General features: G+C 41.2%; 1 protein-coding gene across 1 annotated transcript in view; it reads right to left on the bottom strand.

The window, feature by feature from the left end:
• LOC111727010 (STE20/SPS1-related proline-alanine-rich protein kinase) overlaps positions 1-23,339 on the bottom strand; it is a 76,953-nt gene that overhangs the window by 36,596 nt on the left and 17,018 nt on the right. Inside the window, exon 2 of the mRNA XM_023516363.1 lies at positions 6,188-6,300. Within this exon, the coding sequence (XP_023372131.1) occupies positions 6,188-6,300 (113 nt within the window). The remainder of the gene's footprint in view (positions 1-6,187; positions 6,301-23,339) is intronic.

The raw sequence follows: 23,339 nt of genomic DNA on the forward strand, positions 1-23,339 counted from the left end.
TGGAAAAACGCTTTCCAGATACAATCAAGAAAACAACACACACATACAAAATTACACTGTTTTGAGGTCAACTTAAAAAGCTTTTGAAGCTTTTTAACCAGTATAATCTATCTACAATAAATAAGATTTGCAAAAGTATTGACACAATTCCCGAAAATTGTTAAAACAGTACAAACTATGTTTTGGGGATTTTTTTGGTTGTTGTTATCATTGTGTTTTCTGTTTTTTTGTTTTTCCCCTAAACTTTAATTAAAAGGAAGAAAGAGAAGGGAAAAAAGAAAAAAACTTCTGATTAGAAGAACTGTTCAGAGGTTCCCAAATAGTATAATTTAATTTTGAAAGGATGACTGCAGACTGTATCAGATAGTGGTTAGGGATTATTCCTCTCCAATGATCATTAAGCCAAGTAAACATCTAGAGCTTTATTCTCCAAAATACCCTATAAATCATAGCTAGCTCATTCCTCTCAGGAGTGGAAGGAAAGAAGGAAGGAAAAGAGGGCGGAGGGAGGGAAAGAAGGAATAGCAGAAAAAGAGAAATAATAAAATAGCATGAGCAAAAAACAAAATGAGGGCAGTGGCTTTGTTCTGATGAAAATGTTCTTGATCTATCTACCAACACTGTCAGTGAGATACAGCAAATACCTTTATAAAGATGATTCAGGGGAAAAGGGCAGATCCTAGTATCTGTCCAGTTCAAGGCTATTTAATGACTGAGAAATACTTTTATTATATACACAGGAGAAATGATGGCAAATTGGTACCCAAATCTAAGAATTTACAGTCGGTTTTTACTGCCACATCATAATACTAGAGTGACTTGACTCCACTCTAAATTATAATGCATGATTGGATAGTAATCAGTATTTTTGTTCAAGTGATTTTTAAAAGGGGATTTGTTAAAAGAATGGATTTTTAAATACATAGAATCATAGAACTTAGGTAATGAAAATAAATTTTTGCCATAAGTCTTCACATGAGGATAGTGAGGACCAGAGGTGAGACTGATTTTCCAGTCTTCATAAGCCATTTTGCAGAGAAATCAAACAAAGAAAGCAGGTTCCCAGACCCAAGCAGCTCTTCTCCCTCCACCATACCACCCAACATTCATCACCTTTGTGTAGTCATTGTGTTTTTGAAACAATTTTGTTCACATATGTCATCCATCATAAACTAAAATATTTTAATGAGCATTACCTAATTTTATAATGTAATCACATAACTATTTCTTTTCTTTCTACACTTTTTTTTTTTTTTAAAAAACCAGTAATTTGACCAGGCGTGGTGGCTCACACCTATAATCCCTGCACTCAGGAGGCCAGGGCGGGTGGATGGCCTGAGCTCACGAGTTGGAGACCAGCCTGAACCAGAGCGAGACCCTGTCTCTAAAAATAGCTAGGTGTTGCGGCAGGAGCCTGTAGTCCCAGCTACTCAGGAGGCTGAGGCAAGAGACTCACTTAAGCTCAGGAGTTTGAGGTTGCTGTGAGCTATGACACACTATCGCACTCTACCAAGGGTGACAAATCAGACTCTGTCTCAAAAAAAAGAAAGAAAGAAAGAAACTAGTACCTTGCCTGGTCCCTGTGCCATGGTTTATCTCAGCAGTAGAGCTCTCTTGCCCCTGAGATTTAAACTCTAAGTTTGATGGCACTGATGTATGTGTAGTAATAAGAAAATAAGACTGAATTGATACCAAAGGCAGACATATATAAAAATATAAGAACCTGAATCTGAAGACAAAAAATTGAGAGAGATATAGTTAAAGTCTAAAAGTCAAAGTCAAGTAGTCGATAAACCCAAATGACCATCCATCCCTGGATAAAATGAAGGAGGGTACCCCGAAGGTCAGCAAGTGGCTTTAGGGTAAGTAAAAGGAGAGACGATGTTGTATTTATGGAATTCATTCTGTCCCATGGTGACGGAGGCTGAAAAGACAGAAGACTTCAAACAAGGCAGATTAATTCTTCACTAACCTAATGGATTTTAAGGGAGGCCAAGTGTGCCCTAGGGTAGCATCCCTAACCTTTGAGGTTGACCACAGACCAGACAACCAAACTCTTACAAGAAACCTCAAGGCCATCTTCACATAGACTACACTAGCCTACAAGACAATGGGTCAGACATATTTAGCAAGTTTTAATTCCGACTATAAAGCAAGAATTCACTCTATAGAATATGTAGTAAAAAACAATAATCTGTCCACCAGTCTACTAAACCAGTCTACTAAACTTCTAAGCTACAGAAGAAAGGTATCCCTGATCAAAAATCTTACCAAACCCAAACAAAAATGAAAAGACTCATTTACTAGTTCATGGGCTCTCCAAGGAATAGGAGCCCTCCTTGTTTTCCCCTCATTTATCCCAATGTCTAGCATCTAGTAGGGTTTAATAATTATGATGTTAACAAGTTCTGCTCTAAAACTATAAATACCTCCCAGAGGGTGTTAAACTATTTATAATTAGTCATTTACACCACCGTGGGTTTGACAAATGTGGAGTTAAAAACAAATGTGGGATGAACAAATCGCAGAAATTATCAAAGCATGTATGTTGGAATGGTTGGAAATATGAAAGAAACCACCAACATCTCCTTGGGCCCTGGAAAATTCACTACTAAGATCATTACATCCAGAGATTAAAGTTAAAGGGCAAACTCCAAAACATATATGAAATTCAAAACAATGCCTAGAAAAGCATTAGTTTAGATTATTTAAATGCTATTAACATCATACCAGGAAAAGCATTTATTCTAGAGTGTACTAACCTAGTTGCTGTTCAACTAAAATAATTTTTTTTTTTTTTGGAGTTTCACTTTGTCGCCCTTGGGCAAACTGTGGCATCATAGCTCATATCAACCTCAAATTCTTGGGCTCAAGTGATCCCTTTGCCTCAGCCTCCCAAGTAGTTGGGTCTACAGGTATGTACCACAATGCCCAGCCTCACTCTTGCTCAGGCTGGTCACAAACTCCTGAACTCAGGTAACCCATCTACCTTGGCCTTCCAAAGGGCTAGAATTACAGGGGTGAGCCACTGCACCCAGCCCTAAAATAAATTTTTAGTTAGCATATAGTCTTTTACTCCCATATACACATCCAAAACTCATCTTTTTTATGAGCCTAAGCCCAATACAGAAATTCAATATGTATCTGCCAAAAATAAATGCCTATTAGATCTGTAACTAACTTATCTTTGCAGAGTAATACAGCACTCTCTCCAATAATATAAATTTAAATTATCAATTATTTAACACCAATGATCTCATCTAACATTTCTCTTCTTCCCTGCCTTCCCAACACAATTGGCACTGTAATTAGTATTTTGCTTCAGAAACCATAAACCATCTGAATTCTACTTTGGCAAACCCTGGAACCCACTCCATGACAAAAGGTAAATCGACTGACAGCCTCTACCACCGGAAGAAGCAGAGTCTGGGGCCAGCTGTCCAAAACTGTTGTGTGTCATCACTTTGACCTCTCTGTGTAAATCCCACCTTACTACGGGACAAGAGGGTTGGAAATGGGGGGAGGGTCAGGAGGTGATACAGTTTCACTGAGGAGACGGAGAGTCAAATGGCCAGTAAAAAGCTGAAAATTGTGACTTTTGTGACATAACACTCTCACAAGACAGAGATCCCAGTGGCCACGGTTTCTGCTAAGAGCCATGTTCTCCAGTAGCACACAGCACAGTCTGTGAGATGATGCAGCACACTGACCTGTATATAACACACACTCATGGAATTAAAGGATTATTAGGATACAGATGTCCAAACACTGCCAAAATGTGAACCCACCAACACAATGAAAGTGCGAGCAACAGCAGTATCACAAGTTGAAAGGATGACAGCAGCTTTGCCCCACACAATCTCATGTGCCAATAATTGGGCCACAAGGCCTGGCAACATTAGACAGCCTATACCGTAAATTCTATTTCTGTGTGTTTGAAAAGAACCTGGGAGTAGGACCTCCTGAAGAGTAACAGCCATTCCTCCCATCTCTAAATATATCAAGACACCCAAAGGTCAAAGGTTCAAGGTTAAGGAGGTCAAAGTTACAAGGTTAAGGAAACATCAAAGCAATAAATCCATGTATCCTTGTAAATGAGAAATAAATAATTATGCATATATACTGTACTCTGTTATAATATGGGCAATAAGGAGAGAAAAAAAAGAGAAGTAAATTAACATTAATGTGCAAACTCATAAGTCCCAAGACCTCAGACTAATGGAAGAAGTACAAAGCCACAAAAGCACCAGTCCTCAGACAGTCCTAAGTGACAAGTGCCTCCAAATGACACTGCTATGCTTTCCAGTCTCAAAGAAACAAGGAATGAGGCTGGAAGGACAGCCTTCCTGCTCACCCACCCAGACCCTTACACAGCAACCATCACTGTCAGATGATGAAAAGCCGCTAGAGGAAAACATGGGCTGTGGGCGCCTGAAGGCTCCGTAGAGCCCAGAGACCACAGCATCAGCCAAGGGCTGGCTCCAGAACATCAGGCACAAGTGCCCAGAAGCCTCACACACTGTGTATCGAAATTCTGCTGGTGGCAGAAAAGTGGCTGTGAGACCTCTAACAGAACACCACAATCAAATGCAAGTATCACAGGCGAATTCTTGAGTGATATTTCTGAACAGTGCATAAGCTTTAAATTTACACCCCAAATCAAAAAATAAAAAGTTAACATTATACTTATGCATCCCTAGCCACAGAATTTCAGGATTCTGAAAGGGATCTTGGAAATCTTCCAATTCAACTCTCTCTTTAAATAGCACAGAGTGATTAAGTAACTCAACTAAAGTTTAAAAAAAAAAAAAACAAGTTAGTTAGAAGAAGCAGGACCCAACTCTCCCAACAGTTTATTCAAAGCTTTTTCCAACTCAGGGAAAAGTGACCTTGAAACTAGGTGGATGACAAAGGTACAACGTTCTCGGTCACCAAGACAGCAAGCACACAGTAGTGATGTCAGTAAGAGCAAAAGCACAGGTGAAATTGTGAGGAGGGTAACAACTGCAGGCAAATTTTGAAAGTGAACATTACTTTGTGGAAGCCGTGGCTTTAATCTGAGTGTTAGCGGCAATCTAGTGCCTCCATCCAGGGAAATCTATGCATTGTGTAACCTAATTTAAAATGTAGGGCCAAACAGATCTGGAAAAGTACAGCTGTATCCTTGTGCTTAATTTATACTATAGTGTACTGTAATTAAGCCTGAAATAAAAGCTATATTCTGAGTAAAGACAAAAAGCTCTTGTTAATGACATTCCACTCCCAATGTAGAATGTAACAAAAGGCTTCTTCATTTGGAGCCAACTGTCATTATACTTTGTAGCTTGTATGGGGCTATTGGACTAATATTTGCACTGGGATTAGTGTTGGGATAACCAATCAGTTAACTCCTCCACTGCAATTTTCTATTATCCACAAATAAATGGTCAAAAGGAAGAAAAGAAAATTGGCAGGTAGAACGACAACTGTATTTATGAGATTAAACTCTCAAACCCTTCACAGTTTGCCGGGCAACTAATAACCATTTGCCAAGCTGTTCATTTAATAATGAGTCAGCTAAGCCAAAAGCAAATGTTCCTTCAACCAACCAAGGCCACCACAGTCATATCCACACTGACAAGCTCCACTCATTTATGTAACGCACTTCATTTAGAGTAAGAAGTACAAATTGCCACGTAAGAAAAACAAACTTTCTCTTTCACCAAATGCAAACTGTACTGTGCTTTCAAAAATAACTCAAATTTATGTGATTTTTGTAATTTATGGAAGCCAAAATGACCAATGGTGTGGTGAGTAGTTCCTATTTGTGTCGCTTTCCATACCAAGGGCCAGAAACTCACCACCCAGAAACTGTGATCAGTGATCCTATGATTTTAGGTCACCCTACAGAGTGTACACCCTCGTATATAAAATATATACTAAGGCCGCCCATTCCTCCTTGGGGATTATTCAGACCAAGCCAAGGACTCTTTGTCAAAGCAAAGGAAAGTGTGCATTACACAACACAGTAATAAGGCACGGTCTCATTCCTAGGGAACAGGAAATGGCAGGGGCTATTCCTCAAGAAATAAACACAGGTACATGTGTCAGAATAGGAGAGAGAACACTTTGCTCTTCTTCTGCCCATCTCCCCATACCCAAATGTTAACAAATGCAACCAGCGGGTATCCCCGCCACCTCTACTTACTAATAGTTCATCCATACTGGTCTGACATTTTTCCAAGTTGATCCGCTTTATCGCTACCCGTTCTTGCCTGGGTTTGCACAGGGCAGCCTGAACCACAGCAGTAGCTCCACTGCCTGAAACGACATGAAAACAATATCAGCTGTCAAATGGCACACTGTCAGGTTACCACTCGCCACCCCTCTCCTAAATAAATGAAGTCTTCTCCTCAAACTATTCAAAACATTACCATGTGACATCTTCTTAAAGAGTTTCCCTTACGTCCTAAAACAAATTATCTGGAGGAGAAAAAAGGAAAAACTGGATTTTTCCAAATGATTTATGTTTGAGGACACCGGGACAAAAGCATCTTCACATAACTCTGCATGGAAACCATTTCCATCCACAGGTCCTGGCATTTTCTACCTTCAGTGCCTTTAAAATATCTCAGGCTCTTCTTCCACCTCAACCCAAACCAACCACCCCCAGCCTGAGCTGCATCAGAGCTTCCCTGAGATGCTGTGTTCTGAGCACGCTCCAAGCTTATTTCTTCAGGGCTTCCTCTACAATTAGAAAAACAGGAATCAACCCTCACACGCTCATGTTGAAAACACAACTTTCAAGGATGCCAAACAAAATGATGCAAACGCGTAATTACAAAAGCTCTTGGCATTCACATAATTTTTCTGTTTCCAATGTTTCATGATCATTAGCTAATGCACTCAAACTCCTGAGACACAGTCATGTTGTTATCCATATTTTATAAGAGCAAAATGTAGACGTGTAATGATTTGTGGCAGAGCACAAAGAGCACTAATCGGCTTTGTATTCCACAGGGGCTAAAAGGCCCCTAGGTTAAGGCATCTCAATTCTGCAAATAATACCAAAAATGTCATTCGCATAATATAAATCCTCTACCACTGCGAGACGGCCAACAAGAGAGACGGCTTGTGCTCAGGACTGTACAAAGGGGGCCAGAGGTGACGAGCTGACTTTCTCACCAAAGTTTTTCTTCCAGTAATACTTCTCAAATAATCCTTCAATATCATCATAAAAATGGAGGGGGGGGGCTTTTGGCAGTAAGAGAGATCAGTATTAGTGTTTCTAATATATGTGACAAAAGGTGTGACAGAAAGACCTTTCGAGCTCATATTAAGGCTTTCCCATCCCAAGGAATCTCCAAATGGGTGTCTACAAGGCTGGAGCTCTGCCCTTTCTTCTGCCCTGTGGCTTCATCATTACCTCTGGCCCCCTGATGTGCTGACCTAGCAGGTCACCCTAATGCTCCAAACCCAGGGCTCCAACTTCAGAACTCCCAGTCCAAGGAAGCCCAATCTGTGTTCACCAGGGAAGAAAATCCACACTTACTGAACACCCACTGCAGAGTACATACTTTACTCAAATAAGGCTCCTTATTAGCCTTATTTTATATGCAAGAAAAGGACTCAGAAAACTTGCTGAAGGTCACACAGCTAATAAGAACCTGAGATGGGATCTGAGTCAGGTCTGCCATTCTCCAAGCTCTGTGTTTTTGTTCTACTTCCCAGAAGCCAAAAACACATCCTTCCCTTCCTCACTTGTTTTGGTCTTATTAAGAAAGGATTTTCTTCAGGCCTGTATAGTTCAACTAAAGAGACAGCACCTAGAGCAGCGGTTCTCAACCTGTGGGTTGTGACCCCTTTGTAACGATGAAAATACATCACAGCATTAGGAAGGCTGAGAACCACGGATGTAGAGGAAGGGCTCAAATGAGCTGCACCCCCCAAAGCTCAGCTGGCGTAGAATACTACTGGCAGGTGGTTTTAAAGTGCCCTCCTCCCTAATGTCACTGCTCACCCCATCAACCGCTGCTCCAGGTCACACCAGATTGACCTCACTGGCCCTGCAGATCACAACTCATTGGGTTCAATCCAGAATGCTCCAAATACCAGAGCCAAACACTACAAAGAGCCCTGCTGATAACAAAGTGTATTTTCCAGGCTCCAGAACAAGAGACCATCACTGAAGGGAGCTGCAGAGAAAGTGCTAAGTAGCTGGTTAGTATTGGGCCTGGGACCCAGCAGAGAAATCAACAAACATCTTTAGCTGCTGATGAGAAGCCATCATGGGCAATCTCCCTGCAACTCCACTCCTCCATTCTTAATCCACTGTCCAAAAAATTCTCAAATCAGAGGGACGGAAAAACAAGAAAGATGACTTTTGTTCATCTAGGCAGATACTTAGTAATGATATTGCAGAATCAAATGGTAAGTCAACTTTTACTTCCTTGAGAATTCTCCATACTTCTTTCCAAAAAGGCTGTATTAGTTTGGTGATTGTTATGTTAATTAGTTTGATTTAAGCATTCTATGCTACATATCAAATCATTATATTGTACCCCACAAACGTATACAATTATGATTTAATAAAAATTAAGTTAAAAAAAAAAAAAGGTAAACAAGAAAGAAGAAAATACATTCCCAGAAAGGACAAAACAAGCGTACATAATACGGGGCTGCCTGCCATAGTCAGTGAAGTCCTTGACTGTAAGAGTCCCTTGACTTCAAGAGTCCCTTGACTTCCATGGGCATAGGCAAGAATGTGGGCACAAATAACAATGTTAGAATGTGGGAGAGGTAGTGAGCAATGTTTTTACTAGAGCTTTACAACTAGAGAACTATTACTGCTTTACAACCACAGCTAAGGAACAACTGGCTACTTTTCATCTCTGGAAAGCATAAGTGGGAAGCTTCACGCCCTGAGATCACTGTCACAGCATGAATGGACCAAACCATTCATTAAGCAATTCAGGAGATCCTACTCTGAATCCTTAATCTTCTTCAACTGCAGAGAGATCAAGAAGAAAGTTGAAGGTAGAGGGTGCCTTAAAGATCAAGTCCTACACCTTACCAGATGAATAAGGAAGCAGGGTGTCATACCAGGGATTTTTTCCAGGCAGTAACTGACAAACACAGGATTAGCATCCCAGGTATCCCTTATTCCTTGTCCACCATTCTTTGCACCAGGTTGGTGTTTTATCAAATCGCCAGTGAGGATCCATTGGTCATAAAATCAATTTACTAGGTACCATGTTTTCCCGAAAATAAGACCTACCCAAAAAATAAGCCCTAGCAGGATTTCTATGCATTTGTTAAATATAAGCCCTACCCTGATAATAAGACCTAGTAATAGGCGTGGAGCAGTAAGAAGACTGGAATACCTTTTATCTGCCACAACTCCTTTCTCCGAGCCGGTGACACTTGCGCAGGTACACGTGTGGTAACCGTGGTCCAGGCATCCTATTGCACACGTGCGAACGGCTAGGGGAAAGGAGTTCACACATTACTAGCACCAGCCCCACCAACCACGCCGGCTTCCCCGTCAGGTTCCAGAAGAAGATGACTTAACTGTATTTGAATAAATGTAGATTGCTGTATTATACTTAATAAAAATAAGACATCCCCTGAAAATAAGCCCTAGTGTGTCTTCTTCAGAAAAAATAAATATAAGACAGTGTCTTATTTTCAGGGAAACACGGTATGCGGCATTAAAATGACAAGCTGACCAGCTGTTCTGGAAGGGTTACCCTAAGGAGCAATATGAGCTAAGATTTAATTAGTGCTTACTATGTGAAAGGCATGGTTTCAAAGGGTTTCCATATATCCACTCATTTAATCTTCACAAGCACCCTATATGCTAGAAACTAATATTGTCATCTTACAAATGGTGCAGCTGAGACATGGAGAACTTAAGAAATTCATCCAACATGAAGCAGTTAGTATATGGCAAGGCTGAGGATATGAACCCCTGCAATTTGACGGACAAAGATGTTTTACAATAATTTTTAAAGATTATATATCAAAGTACATTATTGGCAAGAAGTTTTGCTATAGAATATTAATTCATAGCTATTCTTGAATTCTCCCATTTATCTCTTAAACTCTATACTCACCGTATTGTATCTGACTTTAGAAATCACTAAGTTCTTTGGTTTCCAAATTTAGCTCGTCTTTCTTCCTTTTAAAGCAATGGAATCTTCTAATGAAACTGAGTACTGACCTGGAGCGGCTTTGCCCTCTTTTCTCTTAGGTGCCACATAAACTGTAGGTGTAGTTTACCTCCTTCCGTACAGATGGAGACATGAGCCCCAGAGACAGCCTAACATTATTGAATTGGTGTTTTCCAGGGGTATGAAACACATTATGTTTTAAAGCCTTACAAGTAGTTGTTTTTTTTTTTTTTTTTATGCCCACTAAGGAAGCTGAAGTTTAGATAGAAATTAGCTCCAAAGTCAGAGTAGGATGAAGACCATGGTTGAGTACAATCCCCGCTAACCTTTTTAGGACTCTTACTAACTTAAGACTTGGGAGGAATATAATGGCTTTCCACAGCCCCTTTAGTTGCATCATTCCTCTTGCTGTTGACTTAATTAGGAAGTTTCTGAGAATGTCTAATTATCATAGCATTGTTTACTGTAAGTGTTAGTAGAATAGTGACCTGGAACAGACATTGAGAAGCTTTTGTATTTGTTTGCTTGGGTTGCCATAAAAAAATACTAGACTGGGTGGTTTCAACAACAGAAATTGAAATTTGTTCCTCACAGTTCTGAGGCTAGAAGTTGAGAGCAACGTGCTGATTCAGTTTCTGGTGAGGGCTCTCTTCCCCGTCTGCAAACTGGCACCTTCTTGCTGTGTTCTCATACAGCAACGAGAGAAAGTAAGCTCTCTCTTGCCTCCTCTTATAAGGATACTAATCCTACTGGACCGGGGCTCTACCCTGATGACCTCATTTAACTTTAATTACCTTCATGAAGGAAGTAATTATCAGTATCTCCAGTTAATCAGTAATTAACTATATCTCCAAATAATAGTCACTTTGGGCTTGGGGCTTCAGCATAGGCTCAGCACCTGTAGCTCAGTGAGAAGGGTGCCAGCCACCTACACCAAGGCTGGTGCATTAGCACCCCACCCAGGCCTGCTAAACAGCAATGACAACTACAACCAAAAAATAGCTGGGCATTGTGGTGGGTGCCTGTAGGCTCAGCTACTTGGGAGGCTGAGGCAAGAGAACTGCTTAAACCCAAGAGTTTCAGGTAACTGTGAGCTATGAGGCCATAGCACTCTATTGAGGGCGGCATAGTAAGGCTCTGTCTCAAAAAAAAAAGAAAAACAAGAAACAAAAAACTATATATACATATAGATTTAAATAAATTTTAGGGGGGCAGCACCTGTGGCTGAAAGGAGTAGGGTGCAAGCCCCATATGCTGGAGGTGGTGGGTTCAAATCTGACCCTGGCCAAAAATTGCAAAAAAAAATTTTTTTAGGGGATGCATCAGTCCACAATAGTATTCCAGCCATCCCTCTTAACTTATACCTAGGAAATTATCCTGTAGAAGGATTTATTTTACTTGAAACAAGAATGGTCACCTTTGGACCTTTATTATCTAGCAAACTGCCTGCCACATGGAATAAGGGTAATTTAATTACTATTTGTTGATGAATTAATATAAGGGTCTTTTTGCTGCCTTTTTTTTTTTCTTTTAGGGGAGTCAAGAGTGGGAGTGGAGGAGGAACAAAGGAATCTGTAACTGGTTGTGATCAATTAGTCGTAAACACCACTGCATCTGGACCAGCCCTTTTTGCTGCTTTTTTGGGTGCCTAAAATTTCCTTGTGGCTGTTAAGCACCTTCGTTCACATTTAGTGGTCAGGTTGTGATGATTCACGAAGGTTTTACTTTGGTAGGCTCTAGGAACATTCCTTCAAGTCATGGAAGCACTGCTAAATTAAGCGTAAAAGAATAAGGGCCACATAATGAAGCGGGCAAGGAGAAGAAATCACAGGGAACCCGGGCCAAGGATAAGTTGCTGTTATTAAAAAGAAAATTTTAGTCTGAATCTTCTGACTGTCAGGACAGTAAAGGGCAATGTGATGCTATGTCTTTTTCATTCTCTATTAAGTTATCTGAGAGGAAGGGGTTTTTACCCTAGGACTAAATGCAAAGAGGAATTTATTGTGTGGCTCATAAGAGTAGGGACCTTGAACATACTGTAATTGACAACAGTAATGATTTTTACAAAGGAAACACTGAAGTTCTTCATGTTAATTTCTTACAGACTTCATGAAATTCGAAGTTGAAATACTGAATTGTATTTCCACAAAATATTTCTTTGGTTAACTGAAAGTATAAAATGCAGCTGTGTGATTTTCTGGTGATTTACCTTAATACCAGGGGCAGTAAAAGGGGGAGAAGGAGAAGAGGTGTCAACTCAGGGGAAAGTCTGCGTCTTGATAATGAACTTGAGGAATCTCCTGCCTTTGGTTGGCGTTGACATAGCTGTTCTTAGTCTAGAATTACTTAGCAAAAGTGCATTGAGGCAGACTGCACTGAAACAGTAGATTGAAAGGATTTAAAGTCATACTCTTTTAGTTTGTACTTATAGGTCATAATCTAAATGATTTATTTCACTTAAAATAGGAGTCAGGAATAAATTCCTAAAATGTTAAGGGCCTTTTACTCCCAAAGCAGTGCATGATACGTCCCTGAACATATTCTAGCAATGTTAATAAGTTCTATATAAATACATTATTCAAAATAAATAAAAGTGCTACTCAATATATTAATTGCTACTACTTTATTTCATGTTGCTAACATGTGTCCAATTCCTGGATTTACAAGCCCCACATTTTTAGTTTCCTCTTCAATCATCAAAGTGCATAAAAATCCTTAAAGCAAAAGATGGTCTTGTATCATTTCTAAATGTCCTTTAGAATTATGCAGGTAGGTCACCTCCTTTGCTTTAAAGCATGGATTTACTCTAATCCTGAGAATCCTAATCTAGTACAGCAGGCTTCAAACTTTTGATCATCGCTCACAGTAAAACATGTTGTACTTGAGCTTGGGTAAAACTGAAACAAGTTCCATAAAGCAGTTCATTCCCTTAATATGCTCTTGTGCTTTCCTTCAAAAATGATGGCTTCTTGGCTTGGTGCCTACAGCTTCATGAGAAGGGCACTAGCCACATACACCAAGGCTGGGTGTTTGTGCCCCGTCCAGGCCTGCTAAACAACAATGACAACTGCAACCAAAAAATAGCCGGGCATTGTGGTCAGCACCTGTAGTCCTAGCTACTAAGGAGGCTGAGGCAAGAAAACTGCCTAAGCCCAAGAGTCCGAGGTTGCTGTGAGCTATGATGCCATAGCACTCTACCAGGGAGTGACATAGTGAGACTCTGTCCCAAAAAAAAAAAAAAAAAGGTAGCTTCTATATAATATTCCATGATACTGATGTACCATAACTTATTCAGCCCTTCTGTTGGTATTATCTTTATTTCTAGTTTTCATCCCAGTATGAACCATGTAGCAACAAACATCTCATAACTTTTAAAAAATTAGTCCACAAGAATTTTTTTTAATGATAAGTTAAGATGAGGTCCACTGCCTGCTATCTCCTCATAAATGGCAGGATATTTTTTTAAAGGCATTCATTACATTAGCCTCTAACGTTAATTATGGCCACCGAAGGGAAATTCTATCACATCCAAACCCAATCTTTAACAAACAGTCTGACCATCTCTTAGCACATGAAAGGGCTCCTTAATGATGTTTACCTGTCCTTGTCCAGTGACTAGAGTCCAGTCTGGGACCAGGCTTTCCTTTTAATGGTTCTGGCTGGTGGTGTGTAGCAAACAAAACAATTAGCTTTTGCTCAGCTGATTTCTTCCAATCCTGTCTTTCCCCAGCTTTCTCTGTGCTCTGATTATAGCATGTGTCCAACCGCACAGCCTATGAGGCCAGACGCTGGCCAGGGGCGACTATGCACGAACTGATTGACACACGTGTGGGCTCTACAGAGACCCCCCCACCCCGGGCCCCCACTGCCACACTGTCTCAGACAACTGTCCCCAGGTGAGATCACTGATTGACCTGGCAGGGCAAGATAGTCTGGATTTTACAGAAAGGTTGAATATATACAGTTCTGTGTGAGAGCTCCTAATATATTAAGTTTGGTGATTAATTTAAAAGTTTTAGAAAGCATTATCAGTCTAGTGAAAACGCCCCACATGCTGTATTGTGTCTATGTGCATTGCTGCTAGTTGGCTTCTAAGGCATATCCTTCCTCACCTGATGACCCAAATTTCAAATTATTTATCATATTACACATGTGAGGTTACCATTTTCCTAAAGCAAAATTAGTCCCATGTCATAAGTTTCAACATAGTACAGGCATACACTTGGCACTGCCCCCAAACTGATTTTCTCCATGTCACCATTGGCCTCACCTTACTGTTTCACGCAGACAGAAACCTTCACCTCAGCGACTCTTTTGTCATCTGGTGTATTCTATATGAGAGGGACGTGGACCCAGCAAAATCTCAACTCAAACACAAAGAACAGTAACCGTTAGGAGCTCCATGCAATTTGCTATAGGCATTAATTTACGAAACAGACAGTCCTGCGGGCCTGCCTGAATAAACGATACACTGTACGCAAATCAAACCTTGTGGCTGCCCTGGGCCTGGCACAGCAAGACTGTTTCTCAAGGAAGCTCCAACCTGGTGACCCTCCCGGGTGGCCTAGCTTGTGTCACCGCCAACCTGGCTGAGTTCTGTCCTTCTGCCTCCATCAAAAGAGCCAGTGAGGAGAGCCTCATTCTGGCATTGTTGGAGCAGATTTAGAGCTTACTAAAAAAATTAAAAGGCCAAGACCAGGGTGAGGTGGAGAAATGGCCACTCGGCAAAATGTTCTTATGTTTCACCACTGCCCTGGATAAACTGCCTTACCTGGGAAAGCCTGGCTTGTTAAAACATTTAGAGGTCACAGACCTCACTAAAGAAAAGCAGCCCTTGTATGTAACTCATCAAGAACCATCTGATAATCCACAGAAAAACAAAAATAGCCTGGGGTTCTGATTTTCAGCAAGATAGAGGGAAACTGGTGTGTGGAATCAAACTGGAATGAATGTAAATAAAGTCACCTGGCACTTGAAGCGACATCTCAAGCAACAACTAAAAACAAAACAATGCAAAACCCTATGCTATACTCACTAGCACAATAACTAACACAATTTTTAATAAAAATGAAAATTCTTGGGGGGGGGCACAGGTGAATTTGGGGCACCAGGTTAAAAAGGAGCAGTATGTATGGAGTAGGGCGCTTTAAAAATATAGAACTCTGATTTCCATCTGCAGGCAGTCCCTGAGTTACAAACACCCGACTTACAGACAACTCACACTTACAAATAGGGGCTCTTACAGGTTAAACGGGTAAATGTACCCATTCCAACTTACATACTAAGGAGCCAGTAAGTACAGCCTCATTCTGGGGTTCCAGTCACTCAAGTTAAGAACCAACCTACAGAACCTATCTCACTTGTAACACAGGAACTGCCTGTAATTCAATATGATTAATACTGGGTTTTATTTATAGGCATCTTTATTTTCTCAATGACACATGTAGACTTAACACTCTATGAATAGGATTACTTACCAGTTTGAGAGAAAAATAACACATTGAACGATCAGTATCCAGGGCACTTAGAGGTTCAATGCTTCAAAGCTGAAATCTGATCCTAGGATCTTAGTCAGAATGTTGAAGTAGAACACATATCCTTTGAAACTTCTCTGTCAGTGAGAGTGTGTTCACTTTTTATGACAAAGACCACCTCATTTTGGTGGGGAGTAGAGAAGGAGGGATAACCCAGCCTCACCTCGCTACCAAGGACTCACTTAAGATGTCTCCTTCTGGAACAGCCCCACTTCCTCGCTGCTCCCAGGGACAGACCTCATTCCAGCACTTCCATGCTACTGGAGGAATCTCCTCCGGCTTTATTATTCCTAGAATCAGCACTCCTTCCTAGGCCCCTGCCTCAACACAGAAGGCCCTCAGTAAGTGCTGGCTAAGTGAATGAATCACACATCAAGCCATGGCTGGGGAGGCCACCTAAGCCAAGGGAGGCAAAGCTGCATGCCAAGCCCAGCTACACAACTTGGTGCCACTGAAAGGCTCTATAATCTACCCAGGAAGACGGAAGAGCACTTTTACTCAATACCTTATCTCTGAATTGCTCATCCTGTATTTTTTTTGTAAGTAGGTAGCTGTGGGGGACGTGGCAGTTAACTTCAAGGATTGTTTCCTCCTAGGGGGACCATCTGCCTTGAAGCAGTTGAGATCTGCAGAACATCTCGTTCATTTCTAAAGGCAGGTACCACAGGAAAGCTCATTCTGAAGAGCAATGTTCCACCAGAATAGGCTGGGAACCTCAGCCTCCTGCTCAGCATGTAGAAGCCACACAAAACATGGCCGACTACCACAAACTAGAGCCTTTGATAATTCTACTTGCACATAGAGAAGTGACATAAAACACCTAACAACACGAAGAGGTGACAGGCAGAAGCCCACAACGGCCCTCCAAATCCATCTCAGGAAATACTGCATCAGGACCTGGACTGCAAGACGGACACATTCCTGCAGAGAAAATCTGAATGTCTGATTCAGTAAAAGGTCACTTTGAAGTCCTTACCCCCTGTAAACTCAAAGTCCCATGATCTGGCAAGATTGAAAAACTTCCTGTTCTGCTCTGAGGGGGTAGTCCAACTCCGCCCCGCAAAACCCACTGGTTGTACTGATTAAATCAACCAGATGAAAGCCAACATCCCACAAAGGAATGTCCATTGCTATTCACACAGATAAACAGATACACCCACTGGCCAGGGCCAAAAGGCACAAGTGTCTTGGTTGGAATATGTGTGGTATGGTGATGCCCACTGATTCCTTCCTGCTCCAACCTTAAGCCACTTGGAAATGGGAAGAGCTTTAAATGCAAAAAGATGAGCCAGTACCTACCTCAAAATCAGTCCCATTCCATCCCCTCTAAGATCCATGCAGATTGGCTTTGTAGAAATTTGTGACTAGACACAACCCTGCAGGTGCAGGGCTTTACAGGAGGACAACGCAGATTTAGGGGGAAAAGCCTAAGAGCTTATGGCCCCTCCAGGGGCAATGTACAACCCTGACCACCTCTGGTCAAAGGCTGTTAGCATACCCATAACCCTATCATATTAAATAATTACAGTTGGTGTCTAACCTGCAGGATAACAACTCCAGATTCAAGAAATGGCCCCATGGGGAGTCCCTAGATTTGGGCAGATTTGTCAAAGTTTCTGAGACAAAGGTAATTATCTAAAATGTGTTTAAAAAGCAGATTCTGGCCAGGTGCGGTGGTTCAAGCCTATAATCCTAGCACTCTGGGGGGCTGAGGAAGGTGTCTGAGACCAGCCTAAGCAAGAGCAAGACCCTGTCTCTACTAAAAAACTGAAAAATTAGCCAGGTGTGGTGGTTTCTGCCTGTAGTCTCAGCTACCTCAGGAGGCTAGACAAAGAGGATTGCTTGAGCCCAGGAGTTTGAGGTTGCTATGAGCTATGACAGCATAGCAATGTAGCCTGGCATAACAGAGACTCAAACTCAAAAAACAAAAACAAAAACCTAGTGATAAAAATAATAATAATAAAGGGAGATTTGGGGGTTCATATACAACCTACTGAATAAGAATTAATGCAACTAGAGGCCTGGAATCTGCATTTTTAATAAAGCTACCCCAGTGATTCACTTAAATTTGAAAATCCCAGCTCCTGGCTTGGCACCAGCCACATATACCAAGGCTAGCGGGTTTGAACCCAGCCTGCGCCAGCTAAGCAGTAATGACAACTGCAATAGAAAAATAACTGAGCATTGTGGTCAGCGTCTGTAGTCCCAGCAACTTGAGAGGTTGAGGCAAGAGAATCGCTTAAGCCCAAGAGTTTGAGGTAGCTAGGAGCTGTGATGCCACAGCACTCTACTGAGGGTGACATATGAGACCGTCTCAAAAAAAAAAAAAAAAAAAAAATCCCAGCACCTGGGTATGCTCTCCCCATCCCTTCCAACCCCAGCAGGATTCCAAGGTCCAAGGCTTGGGGAAATCTATGAGTCAGGGTCCAGTTAGGAAAACAGAAACAATACTAAATATTGCAACAGATATTATTTAATATAAAGATTTGGTTAAACAGGTACAGAGAACAAAAAAGATTGGCTGAAACAATAAGCAAAAAGGATAAAGCACACCCTCCCTCCCTCCCTCCTCCAGCCTTCCAGAATTCCCCTCGCACCCCACTATTAGCAGAACTTAATAGGGAAACAGGCAAAGGAGGAAAGATATCTGCCAACTACCTGCCCAACATATAAGGCAGATTCTCAAAGGTCTACCTGTAGCCTGGAGGCAATCATTTAATAGAGAGCCCAGGGGCTGTGATATCCAACCAGCTCCAACAAGCCTCACTAACAATGGCCAGACTTTTTTTTGACTCTCATTTCGTGCCATTTTCAAACACATGTTAAGAACCTAAAATAACACTTTTAAATGTCTAAGACTGCCCACGTGTCCACTCTGTACTTCCAAACCCAGCCCTGCCCCACGCAGGGATCATGCAGTCATTATGATTGAGGGTCTAGACTCAGAAAACCTTGACATGACCTTGGGCAAGTTGCTCATGTGTCTGTGCCTCCAAATCCCCAAGTGGTAACAAGAGAAAGACAGCAATCTCCACCTCGTAGGATGGCTGTAAATACTAAATGAGACCATGCATACAAACAGAATAGTACATGGGCCAATTAACAAAGGTTGAGACAGACTGCGTTATGCTCCATTATTTCACTTCCAAGAAACATCGCTGACAGTGTCCTGATTCACAGGTGCAAGTTTCAACTTACACAGCTTATTGGTGTTGCTGGGAGAGTTTCATTTGTTTCCATCCGCACGGATTTTATGTTTCTTGATTTTTGTGTATCTCAAAACTTTCATAGGGACCCACATATAAAATGTATGTATTTGGGTACGTAAGTGTTTGACTTATGTTTTCACTGTTCATGTTCACATTATTACCAATGTAATTCTCCCAGACACCTGGATAGAAATTACGACTAGGTCTACTATAATCTTTTGAGAAAGCACCTTTCTATCCTCACTCCCACAATCACCTCTGTTCCCACTCAGCCCCAAATACCTGCCACCTCCCTATTAACTCCCCCTCTTCAAATCCTACTCCAGATAGCCGGCACTGTCAAGTTTTACACCACAATGATTGAGTGTCCAGAAAACTATCCAGGGAAGTGATTCATTGGTCAAGATATAAGTAGTCCCACTTCTCAGGGGGGGTTACCACATCCTAGAAGCAGCAAATAACTGAGATATTCCCCCCTAGCTCCAGCAGACAGGAAAAGAAAGTCCATTCTCTTTAATGCCTCTTATCCCTCCCTATCTCTCCATCTGTTGAGAGTGTACTCATAATCAAACCTCTGCTTATCTGGTCTCCCCTGGCAACCTGAAGTCCTCCTCCAAGTTACAACCACAGCACAGGAAGTAAGGTCAACCCCCGCACACTTAAGTCTTCCCTCCCACTCCGTCACCACGTTCCTGCTTTCACCCAGAAGCAGGGCCATGATGCTGTAGTGTGAAATTACAGCAGAAAATAAGAGCCACAGGGAAGAGGATGTGAATTGTGTCATGGAAAGCAAACTCTAAGCAACCGAGATAAGCCAGGAGAGCAGCTCTGAGTGAGAAGGTTAACAGAAGCACCCCGATGAGGGGCCAGATGGTCTGCTGAGCCCCAAGGGAAGCAGTGCCACACTGGCAGCCCCTGCCTCGACCAGCCCCACTCTGGTGTTCCTCCTGACGGAAGCCACCGGACCATCCCACAGTGCCCTGAGTGGGAGCCTGGCGGAACCCCAGGGCACTGCTCTCTCTGGGAGTCATGGGGCTGGGGGCCAAAGTGTTAGTGCCCTGTAGGAACTGGAAGATGTGGACAGAGCAGGAGGGACCGCCTGAGTACCCTGCTTATTTAGTTTGACTGGGCTGGGGTCTGAGTCTACATTCCTACAAGCTCCCATGGGATATGCTGCTGCTAGTCTATGGACCATATTTTGAGTTGCTAGAACACAGGGGACATGGCTTCCCTAAATTATCCCCAAAGGTTCCAGGTACTCACCCCTTATTAAGGGAGCAGAGAGTTTAAAAACTTCCCTGACCAACCTCCTTCTCCTCTATGAGGGAGAACTAGGAAAGGGAACTTGAGCCATATGGAAAGCAGATTCCTTAGGCGTCAGGGATAAGAGGGACCAGCCTGGGGAAGGGGCTCGGCCTGTAAGAATCCACGAAGAGCAGATTCCTCTCTAATGAAGCATAATTAGAGATTTTATGCCTATTGACCTCATCTAAAATGAAGATTCAACATTCTTCCAACCCCATAAGACATAAGTTTACCATTTGGGGGGTACAGTCTCAAAAAGTCAATACATATAAAAGATGAAGGAAATTCTAGTTCCTGCCTTACTAGAGAAAGCATAATTAAACTTCAGGATTATACCCAGCAACAATGGTTGAAATTAAGTTGATCTTCAGTTATCTGGAAATTTATTCCGGAAAATATGGTATCTCAAACATTTTGAGTAACTAACGGTACACAGTAAACAAAAATTGACTAGCCAGATCACTGCATATGCTTTTATTCCACAATTATTGAGCCTCTAGGTACATTCACATTAAATAAATCTTTGGACAGCAATACTATGTCTAAATTTAACATATACAGGTTACTTGGTACGAGATTATAAGAAAATCATTACAAACCAAAGAATATATTCAATATTTGTGGGTTTTTTAAATCCTCTTCTTCTTTTAGAGGCTTAAAAGAAATAATTAACTGCTTCCTTAAAATTAAACCATACTAAACAGTAACAAAAAGAGCAAATTTAAAAGTCTCATTACCCAAACACAATTGTTTTCATGGTTGCACCTCACATTCCCGTCTTTGTTTACACACCCTTATGTGCATACACACTCACATGTTTAGTCACGATAATCATGACTTTGAGTTCTGCTACTGTCAGTGGGAATTAGATGGCAAACACGTTTCATGTTTCTGAAACATGTTTACATTAATTGCACCACAACATCCCAACGTGTTAGTGAGCCCTGAACTATTTATTGCCTGTAGCTCAAAGATTGAGTCCTTGAATCTTCTTTTATCTCAATGTTGTATTAATATAATAATGTCAAGGGTGAAATTATTGGTGAAAATAAAAGCCAAAACAATGTCAAGTTTGCAAGCTTCAAGGCTTTTGATCAAGTTGCTGTATTTGGTAAAAGAGCTCCCAGGCTCTCAAAGAAGTTTGCTGTCATTAAATTGCTTATAAAATCATTGACCTGTCAACGATTTTCTAAGCAAAGTGAGTAAAAATATATATACATACATTCCATTTAGGGATTATTTACCTAGGATACTAGAATAACTCACAAAGCACAGCCAGAAATTGGCTGAACCTACGCTAGAGAATGCACACTTCTTTTTTAGTGGGTGAATCAAACACAGACTTAGGACATCGCACTTTCTGGCACTGCAACTTCACCAAAATCTTAGCATGCACTAGGTGGCTAAGTGCTATTGGCAACAGCCCACAGATGAAACGCTGCGAGAGACAACTCCGAATGTTTTAAGGACAGTTTTACATTAAAATAGTTCACTATATATAAACGTGCGGGTAAATTTAGCACTGTATATATAACATACAGATAAATGTTATAAAGAGAGAGATTACTGTACTCTAAAGGTGTCTTTCTTTAAAGCTGCTTAACTCCTCAATGCACATCTAAAAAAGTTTCCTAAGCTTATGCAATTGCCATCTTCCCAGCTGTCCTTCACTATGCCATCGTATTTTAGGCAACGCTAAAAGTAGTAGAGGGTGGGGGAACTGCAGGGGCTTTAGGCAATGTTTAAAAGAAAAATCCTGTAACCCTTGATGCTCTGATACTTAAGGGGTCGTACAGTTCAGCAGACATGGAGGTGACACACCAGTCTGTTCTCAGCTTGAAAAGGAGCTAAGCTGCGGCCTGTCTATGAAGACTCTTGCCAGCCTGGGAGACCAATCCTCCTCCACGCTTTTGTTTGCTGACCTTGTGTACCCAACCCTTTCAGGAGAATGTCCAAAGGGGAAAAAGATGTGCTATCTACAGATCAAACACCAAACACAGGAGAAATTGACTCCATCCTAGCAACCTGCGGAAATTATGCAGTTTTGCTAAATTGTATCATACTTCAAAGCCACTGGTTAAGAAGCACCACTTGAAGGAATTACATGATGATTCTCCTTGTAAAAGGAAATGGCACGCCTGTATTTTAACATTTATGTCAATGCAAATTTTCACATCTTCTGGCAGCACTGACACTGAACAAAGAAGAAAAAAAGACATCTTGGACAACAGTTATTCAGCCATATCAAGTATTGCTTGAAATGATTAAGCTGTCAGCAAGGCCTTGGAAATATCTGGGCTATAAGAGTAACTGGATCTCTTATTAAACTTCAAGGTAGTATCTGACCTGCATTACAATCCATCACATTCTCCAACAAGAACCAAAAATGACCAAAAGGAGCCAACAAAATAATTTTGCACTTTCCATTCACCTTCATTTTTCTGGTCAACTTTTAAGTAATATTTTCATGGATTTCTAAAATCTACACATCAAAAACCATACGTTAAAACACTTAGGAATTGGGCAGTGCCTGTGGCTCAAGGAGTACGGTGCCAGCCCCATATACCAGAAGTGGCAGGTTCAAACCTGGCCCCAGCCAAAAACTGAAAAAAAAAAAAAAAAAAAAAAAAAAACACTTAGGAATTGGAAAGGGGTATAAGTGATTCTACATGAAAACCATAGAAATAGTAATGTCATGCCATATGTCTTAGAGATTGGCACATTTTAAATTACAAGACCAAACTATCACCTTACTTCACTTTCAACTCTAAAAGAAACATATTCAAAGGACACAAGTTAAAACTGGAATTAAAAAAGAAAAAATCTCTTCAGTTAAACAACAAATCTTTTCTTACTCATTTTTCACTACCATTTAACCATTAAACAGTCACCTTCTATTTTTCAGTTTATAAATAATTATATGGTCTTTACTTAACTTTTATTACTATGAAATCCACAGAAAGCCTACCTGCCATGGGCTCAGGGACCCAACACTAAAAGAGAACCATCTCCTGTCAACTCAGGCAAACCAAGACCTGACAGACATTTTAAAGGCAAGGGTTCAAAACTAGCAACCCAGACCAGAGGTGGTGGCTCACGCCTATAATCCTAGCACTGTGGGAGGCAGAGGCAGGAGGATC

The sequence above is a fragment of the Otolemur garnettii genome, unplaced genomic scaffold, assembly GCF_000181295.1.
Source record: "Otolemur garnettii isolate 467f Iridium unplaced genomic scaffold, OtoGar3 scaffold00090, whole genome shotgun sequence".
In the NCBI taxonomy this organism is placed as follows: Eukaryota; Metazoa; Chordata; class Mammalia; order Primates; family Galagidae; genus Otolemur; species Otolemur garnettii.